At 39.8% G+C, this 18,615-nt stretch overlaps 1 protein-coding gene across 1 annotated transcript; it reads left to right on the top strand.

The window, feature by feature from the left end:
* Positions 1-4,282: 4,282 nt before the first annotated feature.
* LOC124119363 (N-acetylgalactosaminyltransferase 7-like) lies at positions 4,283-18,432 on the top strand. The gene is made up of 12 exons (XM_046481853.2): positions 4,283-4,522; positions 4,885-5,062; positions 6,648-6,786; positions 8,092-8,258; positions 9,513-9,720; positions 10,646-10,819; positions 11,194-11,311; positions 11,838-11,957; positions 12,887-13,108; positions 13,649-13,744; positions 14,779-14,907; positions 17,798-18,432. Exons 1-12 carry the CDS (start codon positions 4,376-4,378, stop codon positions 17,936-17,938), a joined length of 1,839 nt encoding a protein of 612 aa, XP_046337809.2. The 5' UTR covers positions 4,283-4,375; the 3' UTR covers positions 17,939-18,432.
* Positions 18,433-18,615: the final 183 nt, after the last annotated feature.

The following is an 18,615-nucleotide window of genomic DNA, read 5'->3' as shown; positions in this document are numbered from 1 at the left end:
GTTTACTTCCGTTTCCTAGGTACGACAGTTCCTTGTTATGATACACGCGCGTTTACTTAAAAGAGTTATCTCCCTTCGCAAAACATAATCATTCAGTATACGTGTGCAGATATTTTACCAAGGGTAATGTTACGTACAAGTTGAAAAGTTCAGACTTTGTGTAGATTCAGAATTTCCGGAAAGGAACATATTTTATCTTATTTTAAAGTGAATGTTTCTAAATTAGAAAAAGCAAAACGCTGAATATTTCGTCTAAGCATCATATACTAGCAATTTAGCAATAACGTTGGTTATTCTCTTTATGTCAGATTACTGAGCGTTTTCTTACACAGGGGACACATGACAAAAATAAATCACGTGAGAAATCGAACCCGGAGATTTTACCTGCCATATCAATCATGATTAACTATCTATGAATGGACTCCGTGCACACGGACGCAAGCTTAACAAAATACTATTTTTATAATAAAAAAACTATGTTTTTATCTATCAAGACAACGAAACGGTTATTACACATATCTATCTCCTGTTATAATGCGATGATTGAATGCTGAACATTTTATTTCTCAGGACATCATACAAGACTTAGTGTTCGTAAGGTTTTCAAGTAAATTTATATAAATATGTCATATTTCCTCTGATTAGCATCCAGCCGCCAGAACCGGCGCTGACTATTTCACACACTGTGTTGCATAAGCTACATCACTAATAACTTAACATACAATAGAGTTTTATGTTCTTGATACAGAGTTTACTTCAACATAGAGATCGAACGTGAACATAGTAATGAATCTTGCAACAAAAAACACGTATGTGGAGTTAACCAAAGAAGTAAAACATTGAGAATTAATTCAAACATACCCAGTGCTTATTAGAGATCCGGCGCTTATTGTGTTATACGCTGCTCCTCACCCGGTACTTAAGGAGGTTTGCGCTTATTCGGGGAAATACGGAGTCTCCCTGGTTTTAACAAAGTCGTAAATGCCCTAGGCCTGCATTACGCTGGGCTTTTCTCACATATTAAGCTCAGAAGTAGCTACGTTTATTGCAAGTTACATACATGATTTCACATATATGCACAATATTACACACTGATGAGTTCAAACCTGTAAAGATGCGGGTAGATATCATCTTCCAGAGGCAACAGCGTACACTTGCCTTGTAGAAACTAGGCTTTGATATAGCCTAGTGGACATGCTTGCCTCGGAAAGATTGGTAGAGAATGGGTTTTCAGCAACCTACGCTTGCCGTAAGAGGCTTCTAACGGGATCGGATGGTCAGGCTCTCTGACTTGGTTGATGCATGTCCTCGTATCTCAATTTCGTAGATCGATGCTCATGATGTCAATCACTGGATTGTCTGGACTAGACTATTTACAGACCGCTGTCATATTGCTGAGTGTGGCGTTAAACAACAAACAAATAAAGTAATGATTTCGACTGAATGCTGGTATATCCTCATTTATAAGACAAGGACCAGCCAGCCACATTATCGCAAAATCAATCTCATTGAAATCAGATCTTAGTTCTCGCTATCACGAAACAAAGCAGCGGGAACTTAGGTCTGATTTTAATGATATTGTCGCAAAATTGTCTTCAGACAGGGAATCCTTTTTTATATCATGGAGTCTTTTTATACATACTCTCTTTTTATGTAGACCTCCTGCTACAAACAATAATCATGATCAGTCATAGTTGATGATAAAGATGTAATGTTGACAACGCGATGCGATATGATTTCATATTTGTAACGTGTAATATATGAAGAACATTACAAATGTGTGTGCGACCGATCGATGATCTGGGATTGAACCAACGATCATCGAATCCTGGCACTGCTAAGAGACGCAAATCTGCACAGCGAATTGTGCCTCAGGCAACAGGGACACCCGTGCAATTAATTCGTGTATACGTTCGAGTATCAGTTTTGCCATTTATTTATGTATACGAGTATCGGTCTTGCTAATTTATTCGTGTATACGAGTATCAGTCTTGCTAATTTATTCGTGTATACGAGTATCATTCTTTTTTAATTTATTCGTGAATAGGAGTATCACTTTTGCCATTCGTGTATTCGATCAAGTATCAGTTTTGCCATATATTCGTGTATACAAATATCCGTTTTCATATATTCGTGTGTACAAGTATCAGTTTGGCCGTTTGCTCGACTTGTTCAGTCATTAATTCCTTACGTGAAGTGAACTGTAACCTATTAACTCTGTATTATATTTCAAATCCAGTAAACAGGTCTAATATGTTTGGTCGGGTGTTATGCTGAAAGCAAATTTACACATTAAGAACAATATTTACTAGCAGTGGCATGTGGGCATTTATAATAACCACATGCTAAACTTGGACTTTCAAACCAGTTTTGATAGCTTGGTTTGGACATTTCCCAGGGAGATGAGAATGCTGAAGGCTATACAATCAATAAAATATAATATTAAGGCATTCAATGTTCGTGGATGCGTTATTCCTTCTTTGTGTCTCAGGGGTAGACTAAAATCTAGTCTCTGAAATGAACATATCGTACATAAAAAAACAGTTGTTCAGTTATCTTAATAAAAATATAATAAAAAGGAGCCCAGTGACTCTCTTCATTTTCAGAGACTAAACAAATCTGCAGAGCTATAATTTCTTGGAATTTTACGACACGTGTAAATGATCCTATCACCCATCACTGGCATGCCATTGAAAGTGTGTGTGACAGGAAATTTTATTGCCCCCACCACCTCTCCCCAAACACACAACCCTCCCAGTGGAAGCATGGGGTCAGTTTAGAGGGCAGTAAGTATCAAATGTCCAGAAATCTGTTTTGAGAGCAAGCTTGGGTACCAGCTTAGGGGCAGCATTTAGTTTGATTCCCATGGCTAAACAACTTGTCCTCATCCATCCCTTATGTCATCGACAGTCAATTTCTCTATGGTAGATACCAGACTGTCATCATTCGTCAGTGTTGCCTTCTGTGCGACATTATTCAGGTACACAGTATGAGTCCTAATGACACACATGTCTCAGTTTGTTTCTTCATAAGTGCTATCAAGTGTGACAAACAATGACAGTAGCATGGCTTGTATTTTCTACTGCCTTGTATAAATAGGGAGAAAGTTCAAATGTCAACGATTTTCCTCTCCCGGTTGGAGAGCTAAACAACACATCTTTACCATTTAAATACCTTCAATGACTGTCTTTTGATTTGGACGTATGCTCTGTTTGGTTTCATCAGTGATGAAGCAATAAGCTCATCAATGTTCCTATTCATTCTTACAAGCAGAAAAGAAGAATGGCAATTATTCTTACACAGCAATGTGAAACCTTTAGAAATCCTCCTCTCTCCACACCAGGGTAACAATGAAACAAGTTAAGAAACTAGAATTTATGTATGTCACTAAGTCTCCAATATAATCCCACATGTTGTCTGGCCAGAGTGAGTTGGCAGGGCCGGAGCGGGAGCGGGAGGTCTTGTCTCAGTGTGGGGTCTTGGGGAGTGCACGTGGGGGACGAGGTTCGCCACATCCTAATACTAAACGCTAATGACAGCTAGAGATTTACTGATAATTACAAGCTCTGTGCTCGCTTGTGAATTCAGCATATTTGTACAGACCCTGATACTGCAGTGATCTAGACTTGCCAAACATTATAGACTTGCATGGGCTGTATTTGATATATATTTGTATCAGGGTCTGTAAGACAGACTATCTCAGGGGGCACGGGTGGCCAAGTTGTCTAAGGCGCCGCAATTCGCTGTGCAGAGTTGCGTCCCTTTGGCACGCCAGAAACCTATGATTGTGGGTTCGAATCTTGGTTCGCACCGATTATGTTTCTAGATTTGTCAGCACCATACCCGTGCTCGTGGGTTTCACCAAAGTGGTAAACGTCTGAGACCTGCATCACCCCAGGCTTTCCTCCCACATTAAGCAGACACGCCGTGATGTAACTGGAATAATGTTAAAAACGGCGTTAAACCCAACTCACTCTTTGTGTCTCATCTTTCATACTAGGTCATATTTCCTTACAATCGAACTCTTGTTCGTCAATATGAAACGCTATCTGTTTGAAAATATATATTGTCTGAGCAGCATGTGTAATTCTTTTTACAACCAAAATGAACACCAGCTGTACACAACTCGAACATAAGCATGTTAGTTCTGACGCCGTCGGTCTACAGACATCTGCTACGGCTCGTGAAACATCACGATCAATGTTCGTGCAGTCAAACTTCCGTTTGTGAACACTGTCCAGAATTAACCATTGATTTTGCTCCAAGCATCTGTTACACCTTTGTGTGTGCACCTATTTTCCGAAATCATTAAGCCAACATAGCACTCGGACGTTGGGACTAATTCTCATATCATGAAGATATATTTCATTTCGGCATGGGACGTAGACCTATAACATTTCGTCATTTACTAACATTATGCATTTCAGGAGCATTTGTTTTATTTTTTGGACCATTTTACTTCCAACTGCCGAGTCCTCAAACACAGGAAGTAGATCGCCGAGTGCTGCACGAGGTGTATCAGGTAGGTCTATATTTTGTGTATTGATTGTATGAACGTTGTATATGAGTTAGACAATTTTATTAACTTGACGACAGTGTTTGTGACATTTGCTCAATCTCGGGGTTTTATAAGCACGTGTGTATACGTTAACAGATCTTTGTTTTAACATAATTTATAGACAGATCCGAGAAACGTATGTGGTACAGTATTGGGTATATTGAATATGGTGTTAAACAAAGGACATAACAAGTCGGAATTAACAGTTCGCTGTATAATGAGGTGTAAAATTATTTTAATCATATCATATTGACAACGCTAAGTTGATTGATTTCATGAACATTAATCTTTAGACATTTTTGTTAACTTTACTATATTTATTCTAGAAAAATAAAGTCATCGCACCATGTGACGAGGAAATAAAACTGTGTGGAAAAGACAGTATAACGAAGGATGGAGATACAAGGGGAAGCGACAATGGCGACTCAGGACCATTGGCCGTGTTCAAAGATGGCATTGTCGGCAACTACGAAAAATTCGACCCCGGAAATCGAACTGGTCCAGGTGTGCATTTATATTTCACAAAACACATGATCAATATTTAGTCATATATGATGTCAGTTGGATGGTTGAGTTCAGTAATTATTGGGTATGACATTTAAGGTAAAAGATGACAGGTGATCAGAAGTTCATTGATGCTGGGCCGCCTCCGTGGTCTAGTGGTAGAGCGTCCGTCCAGAGAGCGGAAGGTCCGGGGTTCGTTCCCCGGCCGCGTCATACCAAAAGACGTTAAAAGATGGTACTTGTTGTTACCCTGTCTGGGAAAACAAGGACTGGTCGGCTCGGATTCAGTATACTGTGTCTGAGTGGGGTATTCATGTTAAACTGCGGCATGGTATCTCAGTGTGCTAGCACTATAAATCGGTATCAGTCCGGACTAGTACAAGCAGCCACACACACACACACGTGCATGCACGTCGCTATATAAGTGCAATAATCTTGGACGCGACGTTAAACCCAATTTTACCTCACCTCACCTCATTGATGCTGAATGTAAGGTTGTCGGTTATATTTATTTGGTTTGTTGTCGTTTCTCATATATTCAGTAAAGCTAAATGTAGGAGGGTTGATTGATAAGTTATGAGCCTTACATGTGAGGAATTTCGTAATGGTGAACTGTTTTGTAGTGGACATTACATGATGCTCTGGTGGTATAGCCACCAAAATCTTCTGTCAATTGAGCAAATGGTTTAGATATAACAAATAATTATGCAGGCGTCTGTGACTTTTGGAAAATGGACACATTTTAGGAATTTGCACTGATTAAGTGCTAAGTACGTAACACCAACATACATCCGAGAATATATAAGTTTGTTTGTTGTTTAATGCCGCACACAGCAATATTTCGTCTATATGACGGCGGTCTTTAAAAAATCGAGTCTGGCCCAGACAATCCAGTGATTTTTATCGTGTGCATCGATCTACGCAGTTGGGATTTGATGACATGCATTGATCAACCATGTGAGCTAGCCTGACGTCCAGATCCCGTTAGTCGGCTCTTACGACAAGCATGGGTTGAGGAAGATCGGCTATAACCTTGATTTTTACGGGTACTGTGGAACGACATTGGAAAGCATATTATGTTTCACTTCTGAGGAAATTAAGACTTAGAGACGCGGGAAGCTGAGAAAAAGCTGTGTACCAATGTGTCAGTGCACAAATCAGCCAATGCAATGGCTACAATCCACGAGTGTGGCTTTGAACTTTTTCCGCACCCACTTGATCTGGCTCCACCAGATGTCCATCTGTTCCCAAACATGGAGAAAGCTCGATCTGGAATCCATTTCGGCTCGAATGAACACGCCATAGCAGCTGTGGAGAACATTATGGACAGCTTAGAGAAGTACTTTAACGAAACTGTGATAACAACCTCTTCTATCATTAGCAAAAGTGTCAACGTGGAAGGGGATTACTTTGAAAAAGAAATCATTTTTATATTTCTAGATCAAGACTTTCTATGTGAGACTGAGGACTTATCAAGCAACCCTCGCAGGTTTATCGCTATTACTTTTTTTAAAAAATTTGAATGAAGGTTGTTGTTACTGCTTGTAAGTATATACTTATACTTGTCTTAACTTGTCAACCTCAGGTGAGTACGGAGAACCAGTGATTACTGAAGATGACGAGAAGACAAAAGCGGAGATGTCGGCAAGAGAGTTTGGGTTCAACATGGTCAACAGCGATAAGATTGCCATGGACAGAGCACTGCCAGACATCCGCCTTAAAGAGTGGGTATATGTAGCAGGGAGCTATAAACTTCTTTGTCCGTCGTCATACGATTTGGTTTTTATGGATATTTGCACTAGCAAAAGAACGCATTATTAAAACCCTACACAATATTGCAGCTTGTGATTGACAACAATTATTATGCTTTACCCTGCGAAGAAAGTGAGCGTTGAATAATACTGCACCTCCAGCCATTACTTCGGGTGTAAATACATTCCTTTTCATAAATCCTTTTATATAAAACATATACAGTAAACTACGGTTATAACGAACACGCTTATAACGAACTGACGGATATAACGAACTTATTTTTTGGTCCCGACTATTTGCTGTGGTTATGTTGTATATATGCTTATAACGAACTACGGTTATAACGAACTAAAATTACTAGTCCCTTTGAGTTCGTTATAACCGTAGTTTACTGTAATTAAACTGTCGCAGCGCAAGGAATGCCTGCAACCACACTAACCACAGGAACAGCAAAAGAGACCCAGTATAGTTTGTGGGAGAATGTGTGTCAAATGACAAACATTCGTCTTCAGCTTTCAAATCTAAATCTACATATTGCCAGAAGGTTGTCCATGTTTTTTCCAAGTGTTGAAGACGAGTTTCATTTCCTTTAATATGTAATGAATATTGTATGCTGTGAAAAGCGTCGATTTCATTTATCCCAGCACGTTACTGGTTCAGTGTGGTTAGAAACTCTTTCGTGTCAGTACTCGCCTCTGACGATGTACAGACTCAACATAACCAGCTACATATATCATGCCATGTCATTAAGGAATAGGGATTCTCAAACTATGTGTTCAATAAATGCTACATGGCCTTATTCACTGTATATGGACAGCAGGCCTAACGTACAATGAAGCCATGTTGACATTCACTTTGAATGGGAACTTGTGCCTTCACAACTGAGTGCGCTATATAAGTGATATATGCCATGTGTGAGTTTGACGTTGTATTATATAATACGAGGGTCTGTCAAAAAGTATTGACCAAAATATAGATGGCGTTGTTTTTCTCCTGCAAGAGATATTTATTTGCCAACAAAGTCCCCTTGGAGTTCTATGCGTCGGTTTGAGATGCATTTTGCTGACTGACTGAGCCTTAAGAGCAGGCAGTAAACTTATAACCTGTTGGATGCAACATATACACATATACTTTAAGGCCAAGGCTCCACACAATCAACCAGGTCACTGAGCCTGACCACTCGGTCCATTATGTCGCCTCTAACGATATGCATAGGTTGTTTGAGACCAGTTCTAATCCGAGTTGATTCCGTAAGTTCTTCTACCTCTATTTCCCAGATGCAGATACTGGCACTACCCTGAGGCCCTTCCCACCACCAGCGTCATCATTGTCTTCCACAACGAGGGCTGGTCCACCCTGCTCCGCACAGTCCACAGCGTCATCAACACCTCGCCCACCCGGCTTCTGAAGGAGGTGATACTCGTCGACGACGACAGCGACACAGGTAACTCCGTTGTTGGATCTCGGACACGAACAATGATCCAACGACTAGCAAGGGAGCTATCAATGGAAATTGAATAGGGTAGTGGGCGTATGGGGTCGTTCTTGAACCGTGAGTGAGTGAATTGGGTTTTATGCCCCTTTGGACAGTATTTCAGTTATATCACAGTGTCAGCTTAATGTAGGAGGAAAGCCCGATGAAAGTGATGATGGTCTCAGCCGTTTACCACGAACACGGGTATGGTGATGACAAGCTTGGAAACACAATCGGCGTTGTTGTATTGTATTACAGACATATTTTCGCAGTTACTTTCTGTATATTGAAACGTACCCTAACCTTTCATAAATGTACCTTAAATTGACGGCAACGAAGACTATTCCACAATGTGTGAAACCATTTCCGTTTGCACGTCCATTGTCTAGACTTCCCAACGGGTTTCGCGCATTTTTAAATTAACGCGTTCACTCATGCATAGCTCGGGCGTATTAATGTTTTCTGTCCTTGGGTAGGATACATTTCTGTATAAAAAAATGGTACTTTGTGTACCTTTCTGTAGCACTACAACGACAACGACTCGTTCAGCGATAGTGAGGCGCGTTTTTGTCACGCCGTAGACAAGGTGTGAAAGCTTGATCACTTTATATCTTTGACAAGACTTTGTTAACAAGATAGGGAAAAAGAGCGAATTAGTCCTAGTTAATTCTACGACGCAGAATGAAAATGATGTGAATGGTGCCAAATGATTAAATAGAACTTACAAGATGAACCATGTAGATACTGTTGACATGAACGTACTGATTAGACGTGACATTTTGTAAGTGACGAGACTTTTATGTAATTACGCCATCGTGAATGAGGGTGAGTGAGTGAGTGAGTAAGTGAGTGTGTGAGTGAGTGAGTGAGTGAGTGAGTATTGTTTTATCATATCATATCACGGCGGGGAACACGACTAAGGGGCTTCACAAATTGTAACCATGTAGGGAATCAAACCCGACTTAGGGCGTTACGAGCCAACGCTTTAACCACCATAGCCTACGCCGTCACCTTTAATGGGGATGAGGAATGTCTGTGTTTCATAGTTGATCAGCGTGGAACATTGCTGACACTGTGAAACATTCGTGTGCCTGGTCCGACTCAATTATTTTACAGACCGTCCTGATATAGCTGGAATATTGGATTTTTTTACAGACCGTCCTAATATAGTTGGAATATTGGATTGCCGCGATACAATATTCACTTCTTTATCCTCGCCCACAGAACACCTGAAGGAGAAGCTTGACCTGTATCTCAAGCAGTTTGATGGCCTGGTGAGGCTGTACAGGAACGACGAGAGAGAAGGTCTCATCAGGAGCAGAATCAAGGGGGCGCTGCTTGCTACCGCTGACGTCATACTCTTTCTAGATGCTCACTGCGAGTGCAACAAGAACTGGTTACCTCCCTTACTGACAAGGATAGCCCATGACCGGTAATACACGATGCCGCAGATAACATGAAATAAATCAAATTGTTCCAGGGGTCGATTAAGAAAAAATATAAGTGACTATATTTCAGAAATATCTGTTAGATATCTGGCTAGACCATATCATTTTCTCAACCTGTTCTTAAAATAATATACAGTGGAACCCTATTTCTTTGGACCGCTCCCAATGAAATCGTCCGGAGTTTTTGTCAGCATTACATGTTAATGTCACTTTAATCATATATATATATATATATATATATATATATATATATATATATATATATATATACAAAAAGCAAGTTTTTGTTGACAAAAGAGTTCCACAAGTCACTTCATATGTTATTTTAGTATGATACATGAACATCTGTCAAGGTTAAATTACCATTTCAAACAAATGTTGTTCTCAGTTGTGTTCAGCCCCCACACTATGGTTGCGGGGTTAACCAAAATGATACGACCTTTTGACGTAAACTCCAACACACTCTTACGTTCATAGGGAGCACGGGTGGCCCAGTCGTCTAAGGCGCCGCGATTTGCTGTGCAGAGTTGCGTCCCTTGGGCACGCCAGAAACCTATGATTGTGGGTTCGAATCTTGGTTCGCCCCAATTATGTTTCTAGGTTTGTCAGCACCATACCCGTGCTCGTGGGTTTCACCGAAGTTGTAAACGTCTTAGACCTGCATGACTTCGGGCTTTCCTCCCACATTAAGCTGACACGCCGTGATATAACTGGAATAATGTTAAAAGCGGCGTTAAACCCAACTCAGTCAGTCAGTCAGTCTTACGTTCATAAGAATGAAGGTACATGTAATTAGTTTTGCGTGCCCCCAAGAACATAAATACTGGTAGCGTGTGCCTATCCAACCTTCAATTCTTGTCCTACAAGTCAACATCGATTGTGTAACCTACCAAAACGTGTTACTCCTAGAACTATCATGGCTGTTCCTATCATTGATGGTATCGACTGGACCAAGTACACGTACAGATCCAATTACTATGGCACCCACTTCCGAGGCATATTCGAGTGGTCATTGTACTACAAGGAAAGTCTTTTACCTGGCCAGGAAGAGGGACGGAGAAACTACAGGAGCGAACCTTACAGGTGGAACCCATTCTAAACTCTTTGAGATTATTTTAAGAACGCCTACCAAAGGATATACATGTATTGTTTTCGGCAAAAGCGTTTACTCGTTTAGGCTATTTTGTCTGTGCTATTTGTCTCTTAATAATGTAGGTGTTTGATAATTGATGATTGACTTCATTCTGATAATAGTTTGTATGGTTTTCACAACACATTTTTTTTAATTCCTCCTTTGTTCCAAGAATGTCCTAATGTTGACCTTATAATTTTTTGAAGTAGAGGTGTTTACAGAGAAGGCATAACAATTGATTGGAGTAACTTAGATAATTGATTACCCTTTTCTAAGGCAAACAGTAAACCTGCGTTTAATGACCCCATGTATGTGCTACCACCAGATCTCCTACACATGCTGGAGGCCTCTTCGCCATGGACCGGAAGTACTTCTTTGAGTTGGGTGCATACGATCCCGGCCTTGAGATATGGGGCGGGGAGAACTTTGAACTCTCCTTCAAGGTAATCAATTAAGACTTTCTCGAACGATCATCGTGAATATTCACCAAACTGATAATAAACTTAACCGTCCGAAAATTTATGTTGATTTCTAAATGGTTTGATAAGTGCAATTTTTTTATAGCTCCATTGAACAACACTACCACGACACTAAGTATATGTATTAATAACGTTTAGAGAAGCATAATATATATAATATCTACACCGGCTTTTAGCGAATGTGACCCTTGAAGATCCGGGGTCTTCAGCAAACCATGCTTGCCGTAAAAGGCGACTACGCTCGTCGTAAGAGGCGACTAACGGGATCGGGTGGTCAGGCTCGCTGACTTGGTTGTTGCTTGTCATCGATCCCAATGGCGTGGATCGATGCTCATGATGTCAATCACTGGATTGTCTGATCCAGACTTGATTATTTACAGACCGCCGTCATATAGCTGGAATATTTTGCTGACTGCGGCGTTAAACAACAAACCCACTCACTCACTTTTAGCGAATGTGACGGTGACCGAATGCATTGATTTTCCCACAGATATGGCAGTGTGGGGGCAGTATAGAGTGGGTGCCGTGTTCCAGGATAGGGCATATTTATAGGCACTACTCAATCGACAGGAAGATTCCCATGACCAACAGGATCCCTCTCCACAAGATGGTAATATCCCCGTCATCCATCTCGTCATCTCTGTATATTATCGATGTACAGTTTCCATTATGCAAACCAAGTACCTAATCGAAAATGTATACACAATATGAATACACCTACCAATACCACTATCAACCGGAACCGTGAGTTATTGAGTGAATGTCGATTTACATCGCTTTCAGCAATAGTCCAGCTGTATCACCGCAACCTGTAAACAGGCACACCAATGACTTACAGCAAAGAGTCACTAATCTGTAATCCTACGCTTGTGACATACGCAATTACAAATATTCAAGTGTATATAATATGACTGGATAACCTTAACTGTGTGTATTGCAGGAAGTCCCTGTAGGTTCCTAGTAACTAATGTCCTAGGCTTATAGTTTCCAGCTTTCAGTATCATAGTTTCCTTTTACACATTGATTCCAAAGAATTATTACATTGGACAGTAGGTATCATTGTCCGGGACTACTAATCTTAGTACACAATGACTGGCGGACGTTAGTTCGTAGGACTGTATCATCATTGGCACTGCGCTGTAATCAAGTGCATAGAACACATTTAACAGACAAGACCTCAGTCGCCACCATGCCCGGAAGGGAAAGGAAGGATGGTGGAAGTGACCTAACTGGTCGACCAATAGTTCTGTACAGCGTCATGTAGCAGACTGGTCATATAGCACACCTGCTCACACCAGTCAGCAGGCAGAGGTATTTGAGTTGCATATCTATTTTCAAAACTGTTTGCGGGATAAAATGTCTGACATGTTCAATTTTGGTCAACCAATCGATACTATAATATATCAGATAAAAGGATGAAAACGAGCATCCTGTATCCATGGCCTTCTTTTAGCAAAGCACACATGAGAAATATATTCTATTTGAACTTTAAGGTACATATATGTGAATGAGTCTTGCTATTGTTCTTGTAACTGTCAGAACTACATGCGTGTGGTGGAAGTGTGGTTTGATGAGGAACACAAGGAACACTTCTACCGCCTGGAACCATGGTTACGAGGGGCGCCACTGGAGAACTTACAGCCCCAACTGGAGTTCCGGCGCAAACACAACTGCAAGAGCTTCAAGTGGTTCATGGATAATGTCGCTATTGAAGTCCTCGAACGGTTTCCACCTCCACCACAAAACGTAGAATGGGGACAGGTAGGGATGACAAAGTTTCTTAAGTAGCAAAGAATCCTTCTTTGGTTTAACAAGATACATTCTTATATTGAGACGAGGGAGATGAAAAGTACTGTACGACGGTCTCGAGAGAGTGGTAGGATTTTGTCACATATCTTATGCTATTCATGTTTAACCCTTTTTATTATCTAAAAATCTTCCGGGGTAGAATAGGTCTTCAGCAACCCATGCTTGTCGTAAAAGGCAACTGTGCTTGTCGTAAGATGCGACTAAAGGGATCGGGTGGTCAGGCTCGCTGACTTGGTTAATGCATGTATTCGTATCCCAATTGCGGGGTGCTCATGATATCAATCACTGGATTGTCTGGTCCAGACTCGATTTTTAACAGACCGCCGTCATATAGCTTGAATATTGCTGAGGGCGGCGTTAAACAAACAAACAAAATAAATCCATAAAAACATTGATGGATGTTTGACTCTGTCCCAGTTTTTTATCTTGCGAGCTGTGACACGAAGCATGTTGACAGTTTAACGATAATAAATGTTCATTGTCATCTGTCAGATTCGTCCATGGTATACAGATCAGTGTTGGACAGAAGTCGGTGACCGGAAGATTGCGCTCATCCCCTGTGCGTCTCGACCATATAGGCAAGGACAGGTAATTCTACACAATGTGGAGGTCTATAACTCACAAGACACGTTAAATGAACATTTCTATGTATCTTCAAAACCAATGACGGTCCTCGTGGGCGTGGTTACACGTACACGACAAGCTCGTTAGATAGAACTCCATTGTGTCGAGGCATATTTTCAGAACTTGATGGCCCTACTCAAATCTTATTGGCGCTATCTATCTGATATCAATACTCTGCCTGTCTCGAACTATGGATAATTCGTCATATATTCCACAGTTCTCGAAGTTGCACTGTATATCCCCGTGACACAATGATGAGGGGGAAGCAAAAAGACCTGATCGTTCAAGGCAGAACCAAATGTTCTAACCAACTTCCAGATGGCAGTCAATAGAATCAATGACAACCCTCTGGCCCAGGATAGTGGCTCATTAACTTGTGTAATTAAACAAATGCTATGATGTCACTTGCGAGTTAAAGTACAAAAGATCTCCTGAAATCAAACGATCATGAGTGAGTGAGCGAGTTTGGTTTAATCGTTCGAAAGCTCGAAATCAAATGTTTCAGTAATAGAGAAATTTCTTATGCATAAATATGCTTATTTCATATTGAGCAAACTTATTACTAACTGATACTGCATACATACTTTGAATACACCTACAAATACCACTATAACCCGGAACAATGAGTGACTGAGTAAATGGCGCTTCACACTGCTGTTAACAATATTCCAGCTGTATCACCGCAACCTGTTCCGAACAGAGAAACAAGTGTTTAACAAGTGGCCACGTTCCACTCCATCTGAGTAGATGACGTATCAACTAAGCCACGGAGTCTGACCACCTGATCCAGTGTCGTCGCATATTAAAACACGCAAAACGTGAACTTACGCGGATCCCACATTCATATTGATATTTTTGTTGTTAATGTTTGAGAGATGTTATCTCAATTACCATTCATCACCACTCGGCCTTTTCCGTAACTGCAAGAATATACCTGTCCCGGGATGACATGAGTGGTCATGAATGGTAAATGACTTTAATTATTTATATGTTTGTAGTTTTTCCGACTAGACGTAAACGGTAAACTGGGCCTGGGAGAGAGATGCGTGCTGCACACAGACGACAAGACGCAACCTCAGATATCCAGATGTCCCGAAAACCCCAAAGGATCCTGGGAATATATTAAGGTGAGAACGGATTTATGTTCACTATAGGCATAATTTATTTGAAATAGAACACGACAGGAGGTAATAAAAATTCAAAGATACCCACGTTATTGCGAAAGAATGAGATCAGTAGCTCTCTTTCAAATACATGTATATTTTGAAGAGGTGACAAACGTTTTATACCAATATTTTTATACATTTTATAAGTTTTCAAATTATGTTTGGTTACCTCATCTTCTGACTTTGAATAACAAAATTTTAATTACTGGCAATTTCCCAACACGGGTGTTCTAGTATTATTGTACCACTTCATAAAAGGGTGATAGGTAACCCAAATAATTATCGCGGAATAGCTCTTTTGAATGTAATGGGTAAATGTTTTGTTACTAACCTAAACAGCTGATTGATTTGTTTACTGAAACGCACGCAGTTGCTGGTGAACACTGAGGTGGCTTTAAGAAGGATCACTCCACAATTGATAGCTTTTTTTAATTACAATCAACAGTACAAAAATAAACTAGTATTACGGAAAAGAAAAGAAAGGTACACTTTGCCTTTATTGATAAAATAAATAAATAATAATTTTACTTTATAATGGTTTCCAAATTACTGAAAATATGTATGCAGTATTAGGGCAACATCATTATGTAATTAGGGAAGAAAACTATCAGAATATTGTTCCTGTCTTAGTGGTGTAAAACAAGGAGCTTTATGAGCCCGCAACCTTTCTGATCATATTCTAAGAAATAAAGCGACAAAACCCTGTTCATATTCAATAGAAATCTCGATTGTACAATTTCAACTTTACCATGAGCATGTATTTATGAATCACGATCAAATAGTAATGATATCAGGTGAGCGTATCCTGCCCCACCGGTGGCACCCGCCACAAACCGTCAAAAACACATGCAAAGGCAAGTCAACTGTTAAGGAATTGGCTGTAAATATGAATGATTTTTTTAAAGATGAAATTTATATACCAGAGGAAATGTTAAAGATTATTGCTCTGCATTTTGCAGATGCTCTTATTATTGTTCCAGATAAAATTATTAGTCCACAGAACAGATTAAATATTTTCCAAGATTATTGTGATAAATGGGGTATGGAAGTTAATAGTGACAAACCCAAAATTACTGTTTTAAAAAACGATGACGGGCCCCGCTATAGGCATGAAAGATGGTGACTGAATGGTCGGCAACTAGTAAGACGCTTTAGATATTATATAATTAAATATATGGGCTTAATGGTTACCCCGAAATCAATTTGGACCAAAGGGTGTAAAGCCGTTTCCCTATAAGATCTATAATAAGGCAGTTTGATCTGTCCATAAATAATTCATTTTGAATATTTGAACGGAAAATAATCCCTATTGTATTGTATGGAAGCCAAATATGGGATTTGTTGAAGGAGAAAGTATTGAATAATGTTTCTATAGGAACTTTTTCAACAAGGGATAGGGTATACATTTTCAAATGGGCCAACTATGAGGATTGTGGGAGACTTCCTTTAATTTCTATATATTATGTTAAATGTATTAACTATCGGTTAAGGTTACTGAATATTAATAATGACAGATATCCATTTCTAATGTTACATAATGATGAGAAATACATGTGACAGAAGGTACCAAAATTGGGAAACCCATGTGAGTGTGTGAGTATGGTTTTTCACCGCTATAAGCATTATTCCAGCAATATCGTGGTGGGGAGCACCAGAAATGGGCCTCACACATCGTGCCGAAGTGGGGAATCGAACTAGATTCTTCAGCGTGACGAGCGAACGCTTTAACCACTGGGCTACCCAACCGCCCGCAACCAATGTGAAGAATCACCTCTTCAAATATGGTGTTGGCTATGCTTGGATGACACAAAATGTTGGTGACTCCAGTATCCAGTTATTTAAAACAACGAGTAAGTGTTTGTAATGTTCAAGACTGGCACTCCGAAATGGCCTCACGGTTTCGACGTGAGAACTATATTGTTAATATCAATAGTTCCAAGTAGAGAACAGCATTGTTAAATCTTAGAACTGGTTATGATATACTTGGTGTCCAGAAATACGTAAGAAATATTTCTTCTGATGATGAAGATGTTTTTCGTTGTCCACCATGTAAGTCTTCTTTGCTCCAAAATAAGAAGTACATATATGAACAATCTCAGACATTTTTTTAAACCGTGACATTGTAAGTAATTTTTGGAATGCATAATGATGAGATGAATTGAACATTGCAAAATATGCTCATCACCATTTCGTATAAGAAATGAACTGTGATCTTATATTCAATCTTACTATGTATGCTACTCATGTTTTGCATTGTTCCATATTATTCCACGGTAAGCGTATCCACAATCATAGATGTACGGGCAGCGAAAAGTAACAGAAATTGGTGAGGTGCAATGGGGTTTAGCGTCGCGTTCAAGATTATTGCACTTACATAGCAACGTGCATGTACGTGTGTGTGTGGCTGCTTGTACTGGCCCGGACTGATTTTAGGTGCTAGCCAAATTGAGATACCATGCCGAAGTTTAACATGAATACCCTAATTAGACACAGTATACTGACTCCGTGCCGACCAGTCCCTTAATGCCGAGCGCCAGACAGGGTAACACCGAGTACCATCTATGGACGTCTTTTGGTATGAGGCGGAGGCGGTCAGTAACAGAAATGATTACTCTACACTTAAGCGTTGCATCGAATTTTGCATTTAAGTAATAAATAGATTGAACCTCAAGTAAGTGAATGTTGTTCTGCACCGCAATACATAGTACTCCACATCCTGTAAATAATTGAGTCCATGGTAAACCAGTGGTTGATAATATGAGCAACGATCGAGGCATGATGACACAGTGTCAGTCAGGGACTTCAATGATAATCTTATGGTTATTTTTAACAAGAATAATATTTTTTTCAGGATACACAACAAATCAGAAGCAACGCGGTACAAATGTGCATCCACTTCGATGAAAAGACAAGTGTACTGTTTTTTAAAAAGTGTGATCGCAATTCTCACGATCAGAAATGGATATTCAAACAGATCTACATGTGGATGTGATGATGCTCCTGCTTAGAGTGGATGAACTAGACAATGGTTGGAAAAATGTCATATATAAATCCCAAAAGCCAAAAATAGAAATCACTTCTGCTGGGAATGGGAATTCCCTAAATAAGACTTATATTACCCATCACCAAATACAAACAACACAGATTTCAGCTGAAAATAGATTCATCGGAATATATCGTTAACAAACTCCATCTCAACGTATCTTAAAGTTTTGCGAAGAATAGGTGAGAATGTTTGTTTGCATGGTGTGGCAGGTTTGTTTCTTTGTGTCGTGGAATTACCGAAATGATGTAATTTATTGCGAATTTGGATAAAATAATTAAAATGTTGCATAAAGTCAACAAATATTCATTGGCAAAACAATTTGCATTTGTGACGTCAACAACAACTAAGGTATTTTTCGGTTTACACTGTTCTTTCTGATACTTTATACGTACAATGAAACGTTTTTCAATAAAATTCGATGTCTTGTTGGCACCCAATAATATTGTTTTGTATTACTGTTTCGATGCCGAAGAAATCATGTAATATTACAACTGGGGTTATTTATGTTAGTGAGGTGAGGTGAAATTGGGTTTAACGTCGCGTCCAAGATTATTGCACTTATATTGCGACGTGCATGCACGTGTATGTGTGTGTGTGGCTGCTTGTACTAGTCCGGACTGATG

The sequence above is a fragment of the Haliotis rufescens genome, unplaced genomic scaffold (genome assembly GCF_023055435.1).
Source record: "Haliotis rufescens isolate VD_foot unplaced genomic scaffold, xgHalRufe1.0.p SCAF_3, whole genome shotgun sequence".
Taxonomy (NCBI): domain Eukaryota; kingdom Metazoa; phylum Mollusca; class Gastropoda; order Lepetellida; family Haliotidae; genus Haliotis; species Haliotis rufescens.
Note: the sequence above shows the minus strand (reverse complement) of the source record. Positions and strands in the feature narration are given on the sequence as shown.

What these genes read in the sequence shown, in the direction of transcription:
- LOC124119363 (XM_046481853.2), top strand. Translation starts at nt 4,376, where the DNA reads ATGGGACGTAGACCTATAACATTTCGTCATTTACTAACATTATGCATT. An exon ending in TGCTGCACGAGGTGTATCAG is followed by an intron (nt 4,523 to 4,884) that starts GTAGGTCTATAT and finishes TATTTATTCTAG; the next exon opens with AAAAATAAAGTCATCGCACC. An exon ending in ACAAGGATAGCCCATGACCG is followed by an intron (nt 9,721 to 10,645) that starts GTAATACACGAT and finishes TGTTACTCCTAG; the next exon opens with AACTATCATGGCTGTTCCTA.